General features: G+C 38.8%; 1 protein-coding gene across 1 annotated transcript in view; it reads left to right on the top strand.

Annotated features, from left to right (window-relative positions):
• Cad87A (cadherin 87A) overlaps positions 1-21,073 on the top strand; it is a 627,410-nt gene that overhangs the window by 501,067 nt on the left and 105,270 nt on the right. Inside the window, exon 3 of the mRNA XM_071599425.1 lies at positions 10,124-10,332. Within this exon, the coding sequence (XP_071455526.1) occupies positions 10,124-10,332 (209 nt within the window). The remainder of the gene's footprint in view (positions 1-10,123; positions 10,333-21,073) is intronic.

Consider the following 21,073-nt stretch of genomic DNA (forward strand, 5'->3'; position numbering starts at 1 on the left):
AGTATCTCATGAAACCACTTGCCCTGTGTGTTCCTCTAACTTCTCCCAACTATCTTCTTCTCTCTTCCCCTACCATAGCCAGAACTTCATCGTTCATAATCTTTTCCGTATAATTTATCTTTTCTAACATTCTCCGCACTAACTACTCCCGGGCCTCCGATTTACAAGTATATTCATCCGAAAGTTTCAACAACTATGTTTTTGAACCGTGCAAAACTACCCTTCATATAAAAGTTTTCAAAAATCTTTTCTTTGCATCTTTACTTACTTCAACCTTTACTGAGACGTGTAAAGGTATCCTACTTGTTTACCCCCTATCTACTCTTATTTTCTGCTATACATGCATTACCTCTACCCAGTTCATTCTATTAAACGCTTTCTCAAAGCCCACGAAACAGACAAAATACATCCTGATTGTATTCTATGTTCTCTCTATTAGTGATCTCATTTCTGCAGTGGTATCACGCTTTCATCTTCTCTTTCTTAACCCAAATTGAACACCCCCTAAGCATTTGCCCTACTCTCCACCGTCTTATTGATGACACTGAGAATTGCTTTAGCTGCGCGCGAAATCAGACTTTTCGCTCTGTAGTTCTCATATATAGCTGTCCTTTTTTTTTAAGAAATTGACCCAACATAATTAGGAATTGATATTTTTCAAATTTTAATTGAATCTATGCGTTAATATGGGCTAGATAAACTAGAAGTTTTAAGAGTAAATATATATATATATATGTTTGCGTGTGTGTATATATGAATATATTCATATGAATATAAATGGGTCACAGTAGTCCAGGGGTAGAGATTTGGACTACTGACTGTAAGGTCCGCGTTCAATACCTGGGTGGGCTCTCTGGGTATCAGGGATACCTTCAGATCTACCCAATCTGTGTTATTTTTCGGGTACCAGATCTTCCTGGGAAACCATTACTGGCACAGGGAAATCATTACTCTGGCCCATCGGGCTTAGTACTAGGTTATGGCTACCATCCTCCACCAAACCGGCCTTCGGGTTGATTACTGTGTTTATGTTTTTTATTATATTTATATATATATATATATATATATATATATATATATATATATATATAATATATAATTCCACCGCCCCTATTAGTTTTTCTCCTCTTCTATTTTAATGAGCTATATACTTCTCATTCATCCCGCCCTACTAAAATATCTTTCATTTCTTTTCGCCATTCCTCCTCACCCAACGCCTACCACCACGACTCACTCTATCTTTTCCTAAAGCTTTCTACGGAGTTCTTCATTCTTCATTCCCGCGGAATAAATTGATTCATTCATATTCAAAGAGCAGTTCCGCCTCCTCCGACAATCCTCCACAGCAGCCCTTCCTCAGTTTCCTTGGTTCACTCGCCCCCCCATTTTTTCTCTAACAACCCCACTCCCATTCCTTACCGCAATCCCTTGCTTTGCCCCTTTTCTTTCATTTTCCGCACTCCCTTCTCTTTGAGTTTTATCCCTTTCCCCGGTTTTCTACTTCACTCTGTTTTCAACCCGTTCTCCACTTTCCGCCCCCCCTCCCACACAAGCTTCTCACTTTTCCTTCCTTTCTTATCTTTCTCGTTTTCTCTCCCTCTCTATTTTCTTCCACTCGAGGGCTGCGTGCCCGGAAATCTGAGATTCTTACGACGAGGGCAGGAGTGGAGTGGCCTGTGCGGTGGTCCTTAAGGCGCCGACGCTTACTTAATGGGCTCCCCATCGCAGAGCATATCAGGCCAAGGAGTTTTCATAGACGCAATGTTTTATGGTTGAATAGGCAATGTGAAAGAATGTTTATTTCCCTACAATATATGGTACCGGAATTCGATCAATCCAGAATAAGCATAAATGTCGATAAAATGTAATCGGTATTGCAAACTTTGAGTATACATATGTGGTGAAAATAGGAGATAGGACGAGTAATGACAGTGTTATGAAGGAAAGTTTTATATAATATATATATATATATATAAATTTATTTATTTATTTATTTATATAACATTCATTCATAACATATATAGCACATATTCTTTCATAACTATATATATATGTATGTATATATATATATATATATATATATATATATTTATATATATATATATTTATCCTTGGCCCTTCCGACTTCATGCTAACCCGTAATTCCTTCTCCTCCAACAATAAATTCTTCTTGTCCATCTAGGGTAGTGCCATGGGCAGCAGGTTCAACCCTTCCTGCGCAAACCTCTTTCTTGGTCTCGCAGAGAAAAAAATTCTTGATTTAACAACCCCTGAAACTCTATTGTAGATCAGATACATCGATGTTATTTTCCTTCTCTTGCCTTATGGTACTGATTCCCTGAAAACGGTAATTTCCGACCTCAATGCTTTGTCCTCCGTCTCAATCAATTCTACCGTTTCATCCTCCAACATCATCTTTCCAAATATTAAAGTATCATGAATAGACAAAATGCCACTCTTATCCTCCTATAAAACCGACAACAAACAAAAATACTTACATTATAACAGTGGCTACCCATCACACCAAACGTTCTATTACTTATTCCATTTCTATAAGAGAACACGGATTCTGCAATAACCCCGACTCGCTTGATGAAATCCTCTCGATCTACACGATTCCCTCCTCAAATGAGATTATCCTGAATCCCTCCTTAACAAAAGGATCCGTTGACTTACCTACGATCCCAAACCTTCCTCCACCGCGTAAACCCACCGCGTATATCTGGCTCCTGGATTTCTGGAATTATCCGGGTATTAATATTAGACATTAATTACCCCAAACTTCACATATATGATTTAGTAATAAAAAAAATTGAAAAAGCAAAGGGAAAGGGAAAAAGCAATTGAATTCGGCAGGAGACAGGAATTAGTAATCGCCTATGCTTGGATTAGTCACCAAAAAAGATGTAGGTATGCATGAAAAATGCCAGGTGACTCAGAAAGGTATCGGTTAGATTATATTATGGTTAAGCACAGGTTTAGGAACTGTTTTGATCAATTTGCACACCTTTTCAGCAGCGGATGGGTAATTTGACCACAATTTAGTTCTTATGAAGAGTAGCCTTTCAAAAAGATAAGACTGAGGCAACGGGTCATAAAAATGGAATTTAGAAGCATTAATTAGAATGACAAGGAAGGAGTATCAGCAGGTCGTAGAGCGGAGTACTATCGAGGGAAAATGGGAATATATATAAAAAAAAGGAATATCGAAAGCCGAAAAAAAATAATGGAACTGTAAATAGGAAAAGGACAAGGAAACCATGGATAATGGATGAGATGATTAGAAATATAGATTAGAGAAGGAAATGAAAGAATGTAAGCACAGAGTTTGGCGGAATGAAGCACAAAGAGTTACATTATAAGTTGAGACGGGTAAGAAATAAAGCAAAGTAGCATGGTGGAAGCCGCAGCGGGAGGATATGGAAAGTTCGCTGAGGAATGGTGAAATTGGTGCGCTAAACAAGAAGGTTAAAACACTATCGGGAAAGTAGTAGGAGAGATTTGTGCTAATAGTTAGAGATAAGTCGGGTAAGTTAATCGTCGGTCGGGTAACAAAAGTTAATCAAAGAGATATGGAAGGCATATAAAGGAGAACTGCATGGTAAAGAACCGAGACCAGCTAGCATATATATATATATATATATATATATATATATAATCTATATATATAATATGTATATATAATAAAACATAAACAGTAATCTACCCGAAGGTCGGTGGGTGATGGTACCCATAACCTAGTACTAAGCCCGAATGGCCAGTAATGATTTCCCTGTGTCAGTAACGGTATACCAGTGTATATATATATATATATATATATATATATATATATATATATATATATATATATGTATGTGTGTTTGTATGTATAAATATATGTATAATATATATACATATATATTTATTTATAAGGGGTTTAAGTGTGTGTAATTCCAAAAACTTATTACAAATGTTAGACTACCATTTATGTATTCAGGAAGTTCTCTCGGGTTTCCCACCGGGTCAGCGTGGTGTGCACCGACGTTTCGACGGCTAACTCTGCCATCGTCTTCAGGGTGAAGTGCAGAGCAATGAATTCGCCAAGTATTTATACCCTGTCGTAGGGTCAGGTGACATCCGATTGGTCCGATGTGTTCCCAAGTGCCGAGCCGCCCCGGTGACGTCTCGTACTTTCAATTTTATCTCAGCACAGGTCTCCACGTGCTGCTGATCTGGAAGCCAGTGTCCCTGTTGAAAACAACAAGGACAACTTTCAACAGGGACACTGGCTTCCAGATCAGCAGCACGTGGAGACCTGTGCTGAGAAAAATTGAAAGTACGAGACGTCACCGGGGCGGCTCGGCACTTGGGAACACATCGGACCAATCGGAGGACACCTGACCCTACGACAGGGTATAAATACTTGGCGAATTCATTGCTCTGCACTTCACCCTGAAGACGATGGCAGAGTTAGCCGTCGAAACGTCGGTGCACACCACGCTGACCCGGTGGGAAACCCGAGAGAACTTCCTGAATACAATACGCCGGGAAAAACTGAGATTCTACCATTTATGTAGCATAAATATTTAATTATTTCCTAAAATAGCTTTGATAGGAAGAATTTATTGCTCTAATTGACAGCCATTGGGATTCATGAAATACTCGAAAGTTAACATTTAGGTGATATTTTGTAGAAAGAATTTGTTCCAGATGGTCCACATTTTCAATTCATTTCACTATGCTCCATGAGTCATTACCTGGAGTTATCTAGTTGCTATTGCGGGGATGACTAGGACAGTGCTCTGATATATAGAGCACCATCCTTTATGATGGATGTATACGTACTCGTATAAGGTCGTACACTGGCATACCTACCCTTAAGGATACGCCTCATTTCGCTTCGCTCCTCACGCTCCACGTATTTTTCTTGTTTTCCTCCCATGCAGGAAACAGGACTTGAGAAAGTGTGGCTAACTTCGTTTCGTGTTTTATTGAATAAAATAGCCTTTTCATGTTTTTTACATGAGGACCGCTTTTGGGGGGATTTTTCCGATGCATGGGGTTAAACCCTTTTCCGAATTTCAAATAGAGGGAAAAGGAAGGGGGGTGGGTGGGGTGGACTACATTCTTCCGTTACGTGTCCAGGCTGTCGAGATTAGGTGTACACCCTGCAACCGAGTGAGGTTGAAATACATTAGCATAATTGCGAACAAGCAACATTAATTCTTCCGTGTTAACTTAATTTTCACACGCTTTTGAGAGCCAGAGAGAGATAGAAAGAAGTATCCTTCGCTCTCATTGGCTTCTCGCTTCCCCGCGGTCATGTGACCAAATGGAAAAAAAATATTTCACGTCAAACGGTAACCGCACTTTCATTTTCTGGAAACGTATTCACATGGAAGTCGTTATCAGTCGTCTGTCTCTATGGAGGAAATCATATTTTTTTCAAATGCGTTGGTACACCATTGTAATGATGGTATTTATACATCCCCGTTTTCCCCTCTTTACTTAATGGGGTTAATTTTACCGTTGGGACTTTTTAAATATTTTAATTACTTTAGAGGTAATTTCCAGGACTGAAAAAATTAACGGAGGTAGTTAATTGGGGCCATTTAAGAACTAAATGCCTTTGAAAAAGATAAAAGAGTCCTTCCGTAAATTACTGCTTAAATTCGTAATGAGGTCTCCGTGAAACGTAATATGTCGGGGTTTTTTTTTTAATTTTGTTAGACTTTCGGTGAATATGATTCATGATTTTTCTTAAGTGTTAAACTTATACGCTTATTACTTGTATACTAGTAGTTCGGGATAAAATGTTGGTTCTGATGCAGGCAATTGACTCGTATGTGAATTAATGCAAGGTATAATGGCATTATTACTTTGTATTTATGTATGTGTATGTATGTATATGTATATATATATACATATATATATATATATATATATATATATATATATATAGTACCTTTAATTTTCAACATTCTTCTCCTCTAAACCATGTTTCGAAGGCTTATAGTCTTTGCTTGTTTTACTTTTTTTTATTGTTCAATGTATCTTATCAGTAAAATGACTTTCTTCAAACAAACGTTTTTGACTTGCTGCTTCCTTGTCTCCAACCTCAAATTCTTTGAACATTTTTGTTGTTTCTTCTTCAAGAACGACTTCTTAGCTTGAGCTAATCTTTGCTCGATGTCGGTCGAACTTCTTCTATCCCAAATTATACTGCTGCTTATGGAGTTGGAAGATACCCTTTTCTCTAGTTTTACTCCTTGAAGCGTGTTGTCTGCCTCCACATTTTCTCTTTAATACAAACAAGGGTTTTACTTGTACTTTACAAAGATACACCAAGGACTTTTTTCTCTGTCAAAGTTAGTAATTTCGTTTTAACAAAAGGAATGCACGAGGGCTTAAAAGGCGAAATGCTTTTTATTAGAGTGTACACGCACACGTTTTTTTAATGCTTTTTTTCAGTGTTGAAAATTTTTTTGTTTGCCTCAGTAAAATGCGGAATGATAATTATGTTTTTCAAATTTTTTTGCTTTGTGTATGCGTTATTTCGAGCATGTTAAATCAGACAATCCATGAGCGAAGTTCTCCTCGTAAAATGGATTGAAAACTTCAATTTGGATATCCGAAGACATCGTTCCGCTGCCCGATCGCGGAAATAGTCTGCTGCCAATTTCGCGTGACAGGCCTTTCCTCATTTATCACGATGTGTAAAGGGTCCCGTTATCGACGCAAGCGTAAACAGCGAGAGTTGCGCTGTCAGTCCGAAAACGTGAGTGATATATACCCTTCCCCGAAAATCATAATGGGTTTGTAGATCTTTCCACACCCAGATTTGAAATTTTCGTAGAATTTATGAAGAATTATTATTTATGGCCGTCTAATGGTAGAGATAGGTTTTTAACGGACGCTGACCATGACCAACGTTAGTCGTCCATAATGGTCCTCTAACATAAAGATACATCCAGACTTAACCACTCTAAAATAAGCCAATCTTCAATTCCACATACCCCCTTCATTCCGTCCAGCCATATATCCTATGCCTGCCCCTCCCTACCCTGCCTAACGTTTTCATTCAATCACCAATCGAAGTTCTCTGCATTCATCTTTCTCCTATGGATTTCTCCCAACAATACCCTCTCCTCCCCTCTTACCATTCCTAGCACTTCCTCGTTTTCTTTCTTTCTCCCCATTTAAATTTTCCCATCCTTCTTCACAACCTCGTCTCAAAAGCCTCTAATCAATTCTTCCCTTTTGCGTCATATAATTCACATGATCATGTTCATATGTATGAATATATAAATATTCAAACTCGAAAACCCGTCAAATGGCAAACGCATATTCATTCACATGGATATATACAGTGGGTCGCGGTATTCCAGGGGGGGGAGTGTTGGACTGCTGACCGCAGGGTCCCGTGATCGATTCCCGGGCGAGGCACCTGCAGCTCCACCCAAGCTAAAGTGATTTTTCGGGTACAATGTCTTCCTGGGAAATCATAATCGGCACAGGGAAAGTAACTGGCCCCGCTACCATAACGTGTGAATTTCACACGCCGTCGGGCTTAGTACTGGATGAACTCTACCATCACCTACCAATCCGACCTTCGGGTTGATTACTGTGTTTAAGGTTTTTTTATGAATATAGATAAAGGAAAAAAAGGAATAGGAACATATGTAAAATACACAGGAAATATGAGGAAAGGTGCACAGGAAAGGTGAGGAAGGTGGAATCGAGCAAATCACAAGCTAAAAAACGTTTCCTTGACCGGGAGTTGAACCACGGATCTTTCGACTTGTCGGGCCGATTCTCCCACCCCTTGAGCTATCAAGGAAACATAATTTAAACTTAAATCTGCGGGGGGTTTATGTAACCAAGTGCCCCGATTCTTTAGCCAGGAGATGGCGTTAGGGAGCAGTTTCGCCTATCAAAGGGGAGATGGACGAGGACACGAGGAAAGGATAGTAGGAAAAGTAATCGTACACCGTCACAAAGGATAGGAACAGGGCGTTTCGTGGCACGTATAGCCGGAAGATGGAAGCCACATTGGCCAAGTACACATTTAAGCACGAAAACCCGCCAAATGGTAAACACATATATTAATTCACATGGATATGCCAGATATAAGAAAAAGGGATAGGAACACATTTAAAAGACGAACATAGAAATGGAGGGAAAAGTTCATCGTTGATGTAGTATGCTGAGACGTATCATGAATGTCGAAAATATGGGTAATATTTGATCGAAAGTAGTGACTGTTTATTATTTCGTTCTCCAAAGTTTATAATTAATTGTAGTTGGGGGGTTAAGTAGTTCTTTTGGTGTCATTTAAGCTTATGCTTAAAGCTTATAAGCGTGTAGTGGTCAATAAAAAACTTACCTCAGTTAGTAGACCATTGCTAATATTAATAGGGTTACTCCTCTTTTCTGTGATGCCGCTGAGAATCAATCAGCTAGGTATCAATTTTGAGGTACGACTTTTGAGGGTGATATTGGAAAAATTAGTAATAGATCCGGTATGTTGCTTTATATATTTATAGAGGAATGTCTTTTTTTTTTATTTTGCTCTAGGTATCGAAAAAATAAGACTATTAGGGTAATAATAATAACCAATGGAGTGATTTTTTAAACAGTTTTCGATCCCTTAGGAGTTTTCATGATAAATTGATAAAGATATAATTTGAGAATAAAATTTAGTTTCGAAAGTACATTATGTGAAATTTTGACTGATGAAAACAAGTTAAAATTGTAAATTCCTCTTTGCTTTGATGTTGATATTCTGCCTGTCTCCTATTTGTTTTATTTTATGAATATATAAGACTTTGGCTTATTACTGCAATCTGGAAATGACATATCATGATGTAAATTATTAAAATGGTGAGCCCACAATTTTACATGTGGGGGTCAATATTTTAGATAATGTTTTTGACACGAGCCGTAAATATCCCTCTGTCCAGCTACCTGTCATAATCACCAGTATTCACAAAATAATTTTGATTAATTATATACGAGCTAATGGGTACGTCGTTTTGAAACGATTCCCATAGCGATTTGTGGCCATATTTATTTTTTAATTTGACATAGTTGTAAACATGTGATCGTTTAAATGCATTAATTAACTCCTTAACTAAAAAAAATAGCGGTTGTCTCAAATTCCTGAAATTCGAAATGAATAATGAACTAAATCCAAATGTCAAAAAACGATTAGCAAAGGGGCAAACTGCATTTCTTTAGAGAATCATACGGTCCTTGTTTTTTATCCCGAATTCATAAATTAAATTTGGCCAAAGTTCATTTTTAATGTATTTCCACCATCTGAAAACATCATAAGTATACTCCTATTTTTTGTAGTAATTGTAATTACAATAACGGCTGTATGGCTTATCACGTAAATCTCTGGATAATCGCATGAAAATCTCATTGAATTTCATTTCACCTTCAGGAAAAAATTAGTTCAGGTGGTGAACCACGTAGTCGGAAATACATTAATTTATTAAACGTGCACCCAAATTTATTTTTTAACATTTTTTTAAACCCTTAATAGATATGCAAAAATGAAGAGCATTTTGATGTATTTTTTTGGCAAGTGTTAAGGCATGTCCTGTCAGACGAAACTTAAAAAAAAAAAAAAATTCCAATTGTCTATGTAAATCCAAATCTTAATCTTCAACGCTAGACTTCCAATAATTTAAAATAAAAAAACCCAAAGGATTTTCGGTAAACTTCGTATCGAGTGGTTTATTGAGGATGATAAATTCATTTAGCTGAGCCATATTAAACTTTGAGAATAACTCTTTAATGGTTAAATAAGTCTATTAGATAACGTAACATTCCTCTATTTTCAGAATGTGCCAAAGTTACGTTTATTTCTGTGCATTATGAAATGTTTCTTCATGGCATGGTGTCGTATAATACTCAAACATTATTGACTTTCATTGGAATGAACGCGCGAAAATTTGAAAACTCACCCTGAGAATATCCTTTAAATCTTCCGCGTTCTGGAACACGTATGGAGTAGGCACGAAAACACCTTTCGACTAAACACTTGTGGGGTGAATTTCGTGCTAACCTCCCCTGCATGTGATTTAACGCGAAAATGATTCCCGTTTTCTTATTTTTTTCCTTTCCCCCCATTCAGGTTGTTCATCCAACCGACCCCCTACGTTGCTCTCGGACCTGAGCAACTTCGTGGTGGAAGAGGGCAAGAAGCTGGGCAGCATTGTGTACACCGTGAAGGCCTCCGACCCAGAGGGCTCGCCAATAACCTTTGGCCTCAAAGGAACGAACGATTTCAGCATCGACCCGTCGACCGGAGACATAAGGGTCGCCAGACCCTTGGACCGAGAGGTAAGTGGAGCCAGGATTACGCCGTGGGGGGGTGGGAGGTTGTGCCCTACGTGGAAGTCTCGTTATTATGAGGTCTAGTGGGGACAGGAGGGTGGGGGGGGGAGACACTTTTCATCATCCTGCTCTGCGTACGAAACGCCTTCTAGGTTGAGTTCTTTTTAAAGGAAAGTTCTCTCTCCTTCCTCACAACTCCCTTTTTTCAAACCCACTGGTGGCGGAAGGAGTGGTGCGGGATGCTGACGTGACGCGCGTAAAAGACGGCTGGGAAGGGGAAGGTTGTAAAAAAATTAAAAAAAAGATATTTCCATTTGGCACGTGCATGATTACATTACGTGAGAGCTCCTGCTATTTTTTTATTGGAAGCCCTTCATAGTAATTTCTAATTTTATTTTTTTCGTGAATTCTACCAATTGAAGCGCGCCTGTCAGCTTATGTGTTAGTTTAAATTGATTGGTTTCAATTTTTCTTTGCATTGCGTTCGTATTTTTTTCTTTATATTTTATAATGTATTTTTTTAAGTAATCTACCAGTTAAGGTAGGTTTTGGATGGCAAAATACCAAATGAATATTTTGTGACTTCTAACAAAACACACAATCCAGCATCATACTCTACATCAGACCCCTCTTCATCTCTGAGTACTTTCTTCCTCCCTTCATACCGTCCAACAACCCTATCCTATTCCTTCCCTTTCCTCGTTTGCCTAACATTCTCCCCTCTATTACAGTCTTCAACATCCTACTGCCGATCAACACCCCCTTCATCCACTTCTCCTGCCTCCATAGGATTTTCCCAACAAAACCCCTCTCTTCGCCCACCATACCAAGTACTTCCTCATTTGTTTTCTTCTCTGTCCATTTCACCTTCTCTATTCCTCTCCACACCCACATTTCAAAAGCCTCCAATCTACTTTTATCATCCTGCTTCAGTGACCACGTTTCCGCGCCGTACATAGCTACGATCCATATCAAAATTTTTACGGCTCTTTTCTTAATATCCTTACCCAACGTCCCTCTCATCAGCTCCCTCCTCCTTGTGAAAGCCTCTTTGCCTAGCGTAATTCTTCTCCTTACGTCCCTATTACTTTGACCATGTTGGTCCAAAACACTTCCGAGATACGTAAACTGTTCTACCTGCTCTAGTTTTTGCCCTCCTATTTTAATGTTTAGCTTGGCCTTTTTCTTTTTTGGAAAATCGCATAACCTTTGTTTTATTAATATTGATTCTCATCACATACTTGTCGCACTCCAATTCACTAAGCAATGCTTGAAGCCCCTTGGCTGACAGACAAACTAAAGCTTGGTCATCAGCGAACCTAACTGATTTTACGAATACCCCGCCCACTTTGATTCCTACCTCGAGTTCTTCCCATGCCTCTTTAATTATTTCCTCCACATACGAGCTGCGTGCGAAATCAAACGCATTGTTCTATATCCACTGCGTTTGACTACCTTTCCATTTTTGGAATACAGACAGACGCCTATCTAAAGAAATTATCCGGCCAAAATCCTCCCTCATAAATGCTACGAGTTAGTCCATGAAAAGGTTTCTCCTAAATTTTTCCTAGCTACTTCAGTTGTCTCTCGGGGAGTCGATCCAACATCTCAGACTATATTTATCGGCTATAGAATGTCGGAGACTACGATATAGAGGCGAGGATGTCAGGCCATCTGAAAAGGGGTAAAGATAAGGGATAGGGATATTAATGGTTGAAATGAAGGAAGTATGAATATTTAGAGAATGGTTTATTGTATGGTTCTGTCTGGTTGTGTTGTTAGAGGAAGCTGAGAAACCTATGGTTTTTCATGTTTCTTCCATCTCCAGTATATATCAAATGGTAAGACAACCAAATAGTAAATAGAAGACGTTGAGAGCGACAGTGTGTGAGATGGAAAATTTCGTGTTTTGTTATAGCATTAATAATATACGTGTAGTGTGTGTGCGCGTATGAAAGCGTTGCCCATCACTTCCGCCGGATGAAAGCCAGATATAAAACGTCTGCGACACGCGGTTTCCTTCATCGGGAGCTGATTGATCCTCTGTCTCGGAAGGGACGATATTTCTTCCACCCTTTTCGTTTTGACGCCCGTACAATTAATATTTCCCGCAAGGACAGCGCTTCCGTGACCGCGGGAAGACCCACCCTCCAGGCACACATCCCTCGGAAGAGAGGTCATGGGCAACGGAAATGGAGAAACGAGGGGGTTTTTCGAACCCGCGGGAAAAATTGTTTTCCTTGGACCCTTGAGATCTTATTAATATCAGCGAAGGCGAGGAAGCCGTTTTTTCATCTGGGGTATTCCATTCGTTTTTTTTTCTACCGCGGAGAAGAGGGGGGTGGGTTTGGGGAGGGGGTTGCGGGTGAGATAACTGGCGCGAAGGAGAAAAATGGCGCCCCTCGAAGGACGCGTCGCATTTTATATGCGTCCGGAATTTTCTCCCGCAAACCGCCGCTGGGCGTGCGGCAGGGGGTGTTCATATCTTCACCCGTTAATGGCCATTGATATTTTATTTTTTAACTCATGCACGGTTTTATTTCCCGGCAATACGAATTGTTTTACGTGAAGTTTTTTAAATGCATAGGTGACTGACTATGCCAATGAAAATGGTTTATTACTATCGATCTAATATGATTCATTTGACTTTTTTGTGGTTGTGATTTTTTTTCTAATGTTTGTTTTGTATGTTAATGGAATTTCGGTCATCAAGGGGATAGTTCTATTTCAAGAATGCGCTATCACCTGCGTACTATTGATTTTAAAAACGAAATATAATCGCCCATCCTTCTCCCTGGCGAATAATGAAAATTTATTGTTGGTTCAAATACGGTTGAACAGTGATATTTTGGTCTGAAAAAAATTGTGTTTTAGGATTTGCAACCGCATTACCGTGATGGTGTAACGATGGTTTTCCTTCATTAATATTTTAATAATATATTGGACCTCAATAATTGACCTTACCTCAATGCACACTGTCTAAGTTTTTTAGCTTCAGTCCCCGACATTGTAACACGAATATTTAAACGTTAAGAAACATCCTTATATCCCTTCATCGAGTCTTTGACAGCATTTTACCTAGGTGTAGCTTTCCATTTATCCAAATACTGTGTTCCGTGACCATAACTGTTTATTTATATGTAGGAATTGGCCGAAATTTGGCAGTAGAATGATAGCATAGATGCCTTTACTAAAAGTTCACAAAACATGTTCTTTCGCGCTTCCAACAGTAGTAAAATATTGGCTTAGTTTATATTTTGAAACATAATTTAATAAATCCAAAGGTCCATCGGAAATCACCGGAGTGGCATGAATTAAGCTGGAAAAGTCCATTATGTGAACATTCAATGGATTTTAAATACTTTGATGACATTTTTCGTGCGTTGCTCTGAGAGACCGGTGAGGATGCCAGAGCTAAAGAACTTTATCACATTTTCCCAATTCTTTAAGGGAAGGAGAATTCCTACAGATTTTGTATTTTATTAAAATTCCGATCCTTACTTTGGTCAGGCAACGGAATCACTTCAGGTGCAGTTAGCTTTCAATCCGTCCGTCTAATGGGACCTTAAACTGCGATCCCCTAGGCGGCTCTCTCGTTAACGGAGGGCTAATTCTGACGGAACGGGGTATCTTCTCTTTCCGCACCCCTTCTTCCACTCCCTAAAATTCTAAACGACCCCTGATTACCCACCGACTCATCCCACCCACCCTCACCTAATGGCGCAAATTAACCTCAGCTGTCGACAGCACCCTTTTAATAGCGCCCTCTTCCGCTTATGCCTAGTATCTACGCAGCTGTTCGCCGTTTGACAGTAAAATGCCGCCTTAAGTTCATACTCTTGAATGCACAATTCGACTCCGATTGCGCTGGTTCTGTAACCTCAATTGTTTATTTCAATTTAGTTCTATATTTTTATCGTGAGCGAAGTTTCCAAGGAATATATATAATTCCATCCTTGATGGCAAAGTACATCTCGAATAAGCTAAGTATATGAGATATTAAAACTACATGTATTATCCAGTCTAATGAGGAGATCTATCCTCTGTCCAATCAGGAACAAGGTGGGTCACTTTAGACTAATCAGGGTGGGTCATTTCTCTAGGTTTGAACCTGACCCCTGGCTAGTAGTGACCATACCCTCAGAAACCGACTTGGTATAATCGAATAAATTTATTCATGTTGTGATTTTTAATTCAGTGTGCGGGAAAGTTATTTTTTTGATTTTTTTGGCCCATATACTGGTATTTCGATTATCCAGGTGACTTTCAACGAGGAGTAGATGGATGATGGATAGTGCTGTTTATCACTTGAAGCACGGGAAGACTTAATCACGGTTTTTGCTTCGATACAGGTGAATTCCCAAGTTCCAAATGAGAAACAATACTCATAGAGACCATCCTCTTATTACTTACGGCTGTTTTCAACTTGTTTTACCCATCCTCCCCTTCGTAAGAATCCAACAATCATTAATTACCCTCCTCAGGCCTCTTGCGCACTCATCAGTGCTGTGCATAATATCAAGCATATACATATCGTAGCTCGTACATATCTTTCTTTAAAACAAGAAAAAAAAGGTACTTAGGTTGAACAAATGCATTTCACATTGCGGTCCACTGCGTATTCTATTTACTTGTTTGTACTGGAAGAGGTCACATCCTCGAAAGACAACTTTTCAGTGGTTATAGTGTCCATGATGAACGGAAAGGAAAACAAACGAGGAAGTGATAAGTATGGTAAGGGAAAGGAGAGGGAATTGTTGTGAGCAATCCCAAGGAAGCAGGAAATGTTCATTACATTGTAATACTTATTTTTCACATGTTATTATGTTGCTGAAATTGAAATGAAAAAATTAATAACACATGAAGAGTGATGAGAATCATAACTTTAACTAAAAATAATTATGCAAAATCCTACTGCTTGAGATGACAAAAAAAAAGGTAGAAAAGGTGACCTGTATAGTAGTTGAGTGAAAGGAGGAAAGGTATACTGATTAAGTTTTGTACTAGAGGAAAATGAACTTTTGAAGTTAGAAATAATATAGGGGAGAATTCTGGGAAAGTGAGATTGAGGGAGGAAAATAATTGACATTTTTTATGGGATTGGCGCACTTAGGAAGTATGCACAAATGAATAATCACTTATTGTAATTCAGAGCAGGATTTAATGACTTATTTCTGTCATAGGGCTTACCAGTAAAGTAGTTGGTGCCAGGAGACATTAAAAAATAACCCATAACCGGTTGACAAGTGCAAATTAAAATAATGCCATTCATCCAGTGAAATAAGGAAAGCATTCCGAAACTCTTTTCATAGGTTCAATAAATGAAACATTTGATATTATCCCTGTGTATGACAGACATGTAGTCATCTTGTGCTTTCCCCCTAGCATTTCGAATCTGATGTGTCCTCAAGATGGTAAGTTTGCTTTCGAAACGTCGCGACCTTTAGAGGGAGACGTTTCGAAAGAAAACCTTGTGGTTACTGCTGTTTATAATTTGCATAATATTGACGAGATTCTATGCTTTGAAGCTGTTGATTTAGTGCCTACTTAATCGCCAGTAAATTTCGCATTACTATTGAATGATTACAGTGAAACTTAGATGAAAGTAAATTTCACTTTTTGAGATCAACTAAGGTTTTCTCCCTCTCTCACTCTCTCACAGTACGTACAAAGGCTGAAAGCACTCCTCTCGACGAGCAGGGCGCATTCCAGCATTCCATTGTCTTTACTCAGGCGATGATACGTGCGTGTTTTGCATTATTCGATCGTCTTTCTTTTCAACTCATGTCTCATTAATTTAAAATGTCTCATTTCTGCTTTCTCTCGCTCTCTTTCTCTTTGGGCCTTCTTCTGCCTCGCATGTGTGTTTTTTTTGTTTCGTTCTAACCTGTCGACCGAAAATTTTGAAGAATTCGTTTTTTTTGTGTTTCATTTTTTTCACTTAATGGCACCGGTATCGTTTTTGAATTGCAAAGTTAATATCATTAAAAATTTATATCCCACGCGAGAATACGTTTCCAGCACTCTAATAATTATAATTGTTACCATCGAAACAGACACTCTTGAAAACTTAAAAAAGAGACATTAGGTGGGAATGGAAAAAAAAATTTTTTTCGTTGTTTTGAATGCGAGACACGTAAAGGCTTTTAGCGTATGAAATTTCATTCCGGTAAGCGTGGTTTGGCATCGTGTCAGGTTGCCTTTCTGGCGAGTACTCTCTTTGGGCAGCCAAGGGTTTTTTAATCTCCAAGAACACATTTCACATAGGTTTTTTTGATAGTAGAAAGATGTTGCCGACGTGAATTTTCGTCACTTTTTGCCCTGTTGTATAATATTATTGTTATTATGAAGAAGTGAATCACTTAAGGTAGATTTAGGTTAGAAAAAGGCTGAACATCGATAAGGGTAAAGCTTCTCCTAACGAGACACACCTTGACAGCCCACGCTAAAATGAGCTCCTCTTCAATTTAGCACACTTCCTTCCTCTTTCATCCCTTCTAGCATGGCCCATCCTATTCCTATCACTTCCTTTTTTACCTAACATTCTCCCCCCATTGTGTCCCAATCTTCAACATTTCATTAGCCATTAAAATATTCTGCATCCATCTTCTCTGCCTCCTTTTGTTTTCTCTCAAACTTTGACCTTTCCTCCCTCTTTTCACCATGCCTAGCACCTCCTCGTTTGTTTTCTTTTCAGTCCACCTTTTCCATCCTTCTCCACGACCACATCTAAAAAGACTCCCAGTTCACGACTATCACCATGTCTCAAGGACGATGTTCCCGCACTGAACGTAACCACGTTCCATATCAAAGTTTTTATGAACTTTGTCATAACATAATTGCTCAACGTCCCTGTCAAACAATTCCTCATTTTTGTGAAAACCTCTTTGCCTAACGCAATTCTTTCTCCTACATCCCCATTACTGTGAACGTTTTTTTAACATTTGCAAGTAAAGATGTTATTCGTAAATGTCCTGAAATAGGAAATTGTAAGGTATTTAAATTTTAATGCGGCTTCTCACGTCCAAGAGTACATTTTGACCAACACAAGTAATGTAGATTCCAGCGCCACCATCGGTAGTCCCTTGAAACACCCCTCCCCCTTAGTGATTAACGGCTGGATGTAAGAACCCGATTGAAATTTTCGCACTTCTTGAGGGTAATAAGTATCTTGCTTATTTCTTCTTCCCAGGACCTAAAATCGAATTCATCTTATTTATCGCACACGATTCCCTCTTTTTTAAGCGTTTTTAAGTGTCTTCAATTCAATACTGCCATAATCATCATCAAAATGTTCAAAATTATCAATTGTATGAGAATGAGGTGTTACAATGGATAGTGCACTGGATTTACTGACCATAGGGCCCGGATTTGATTCCAGTTTATGCCTCTGTACACCCTCAGCTTTACCCAGTGTTAGTGATTTTTCGGGTACCAGATCTTCCTGAGAAATCACAGTCAGCATCGCAAAAGGAATGGACCTTCCAATAACCCTTCTAATGAGTGAATGTCATACGTTGAAGAAAGACACTGTCTCAGACATAATTATGTGGAATTTCTACATATTCCAATTTATAATTAAATAAAAAGATAAAAAAGTAGATAAAAAATAAAAAAGTCCGCAAATCCACGATTCACAATTTATTGCATAAGTATTGTGAGAGATAAATTAAATTGCGGTTTTTTTCATCCATTCCTTGGAATGAGGAGATCGAAGAAGGCTTTTTAGTAAGTGAGCCTATCAAAAAAAATTTCGGATTGATAACTATGGTTTTTTTTATCTATTGTCTGAATTTCTATTATTTCTTCCTGACAACAAAGTAACTGCAGTTCACGTAAAATAATTTATGTATTATTCGTGTGAGATTAAATGTAATGCTGCTTTCAGTTCGGAAATAAGCATCGCGTACGTCAAACCTTTAGATCACTCCTTTGTGTGGCCTGAAGCTGTCTCTTGCTTATGTAGGATCCCACTGATTGTTTCTTCTGTCAGAGATCCTCTTCCTTTCCTCCGGAGACTGAAGGTGAAGGAGTTGCTTAAAATAAGGAGTCCCCGAATTTCCTCCTCTGTCTTCCCCCCCCCCTCCTCCTATTCCCATGGTCCCTCTCTCTCCCTCACCACTCGCCAAGCGATAAGTTTTAATCCGGTTTCGTCTCGGAAAGAAACCAGGGATGAGTTTTATTAGAAGGGGGAAACGAAGCTTTTTAGATCCCGAGCGACCGCTGTTTTGGGAACGGGAAATTTATTCCGACGATCCGTCCTCTCAACCCGCGCTGATCCCATAAGCCCGCTTGTCTTTCGAAACGGAGAGTTTAAAAGCGTTTTCCATCTCCTTTGCTTTCGCACGCTTTCCCTCTTCCAGCTCGAGAATCTCTTCTTTTTTTTCTCCAAACTTCCCGACACCACCTCCGATGGATCAATAAAAGAGGTAATGACGGTCGGAGATGTCTAAAAAAAGTACCTGGCAACCCTCGCACCAAAACCCCGTGATGAGCAGTTCAATGCAACAATTTGAGAGTGTAAAAATAATTCGCCTTGATCGGGGTTCGAACCCGGATCCCTCGATGTCCGGCCGAAAGCTTTAGCCAGTGAAGCTATTAAGGCCTTGATAGCTTAACCGGCTAAAGTACTCGAGGGATCTGGGTTCGAATCACGGTCAAGGTGAATTATTTTTACACTCTCAAATTGTTTCATTGAAATGCATATTGGTGGATGAATCCGTTAAAAGTTCATGTTGCGGTATCTTCCGCAGTTTCTTAGGAGATGAGCAGTTTATTATTTAATTTTTAAGATTAAAATCCCCCCCCCCCATAGCGAGAATCACGATTCAGTGAGCGAGGTTCGCGCGCGTGCACGAATATTATTCTTAGGGTTTTCTTCCCCAATTAGGGAGTGTAACGCACCGCCAAAAAAAAGTATCGATGGTGGGCGTGGTCACTTGAAATTAAACTTTTTGTCATTAAGTCAACTCTGGAAACTCGCACCACTTTCAAAATGAAATGGTGCACGAAGTGATTGTAGACTTCAGCCGTTTTTCCTAAATAAGTCTTTCAATATTATGGTATCATTTTCTACTTCTTTCGCCTCTGCCAAGTTCAGTCCAAATCTTCGCGCATGCCTTTCTCCTCCTGAGACTTCTAATATTCCTTGACTAGTGAGTAGGTTTGTGCGACATCGGCCTTTTGATGTCGAAACTTCATCAGAAATAAGGACAGAAAGGAAAACAAACGAGGAAGTTCTAGGTATGGTGAAAGGGGAGAAGAGAGGAGGATTGTTGGGAAAAATCAAAAGGAGACAAGGAATATGGATATGCAGGGCATTTTGATTGGCGATCAGACGTTGAAGACCGTGGTACGTGGAGAGGTGAAGGATAGGCAACCGAGGAAGGGGTTTGTGATAGGGATTTTGGGCGGAATGAAAGAGGTGTGCGGAATTGAAAAGGAATTCGTTGTAATGTTGGTAGTCAGGTTGTGTCTTGTTAGAAGACGTATAGAAATGTATGCGTGTCCAGTATGTTTGATACCTTAAAAAGTATAATACCACCACCACAGTAATCAACCCGAACGTTAGTATTCTAACCAAGGGTAGAGCTCACCTATGTCTATATTATATCAATTTTGTATATTAGTTTTATCTTGTTTCTCCCTGAGGTTAATCAATAAATTATTTTTTTAAAGAAGATGAAATATGTTTCGAGTTAAAAAATCATTAATAGCCAATGGTACATATTTTTTCGCGTTTGATGTGGTCTGTGGTTAAAAATATAATTTTTAGCTTTGTATCAGCTGATTCTCCAGAATTTTCGTCTCATTGATTTAGAACTGCTATGCAACCAATCAAAATTTATGAATCATATCTAGCCTTCAAAATAGGCTCCATAAATTTCACAGTCGAGGAACTCGCTTGGCAGCTCAGTAAATCAAGCGAGGCATATTTTATTTCCTATTCAGCCTTACCCCATTGAAATTTACCGTCGGAATAACACCCGTTTTTCAGGCAATAATAATAATAATTGAATTAACTCATCCGACCTCCATTGTATACAGCGAAACACTGGTTATCTATAGTGCCACGACACTTTTTTCTTTATTTCAGCCAAACGATTATTGGGGTTTATTTTCCTTGTAAGTGAGATATTGGCGTCAAAAATGGAATTGACAGAATTAATAGTTCGTTTTTCAATACTCAACTGTTTTATTCGGACAATGGCCGTTGCGATATTTCAACAATTTAAATATGAGATAAAAATGGCACTAATCATGCGACAGAATTCAATGAGAGCCACTACGTATGACAGTTTTTTTTGTAATACTTTACTTTTTTTAATTATCAGGCGGAATAAATTATTTTACGAAATAAATGAAAAATACTATTTTTGTATTTTTTAAATATCTAAAAAAGCTGTATTTTTGTTGATTTAATAAAAATGTCACCGTCTCGTGGTCTGTGCATTGAAAATTTTTATTTATTTAATATTATTAGCAGTATTCTACCAGATAAGGGTAGATTATTGATGGACCCTGTAACTACACAATACGGTATTCCTAAGTATTAACTGACATAAGACAAAATATCCTTATTCAAAGAACTCTTTCCTTAGCTCTGCAAAGATTCTATTTCCCTTAATTCCTTCCGTAATTCCTTTTCTCTGTTTCTCCATGTGCCTCGCTTTCTCATAATTCTCCCCTTAATACAAGTCCCCAGCATTCCATTGTCTGTCAATATCTCCTCCAATCACTTGTCTGT

The sequence above is a fragment of the Hetaerina americana genome, unplaced genomic scaffold (genome assembly GCF_022747635.1).
Source record: "Hetaerina americana unplaced genomic scaffold, ioHetAmer1.1.p SCAF_11, whole genome shotgun sequence".
Classification (NCBI taxonomy): Eukaryota; Metazoa; Arthropoda; class Insecta; order Odonata; family Calopterygidae; genus Hetaerina; species Hetaerina americana.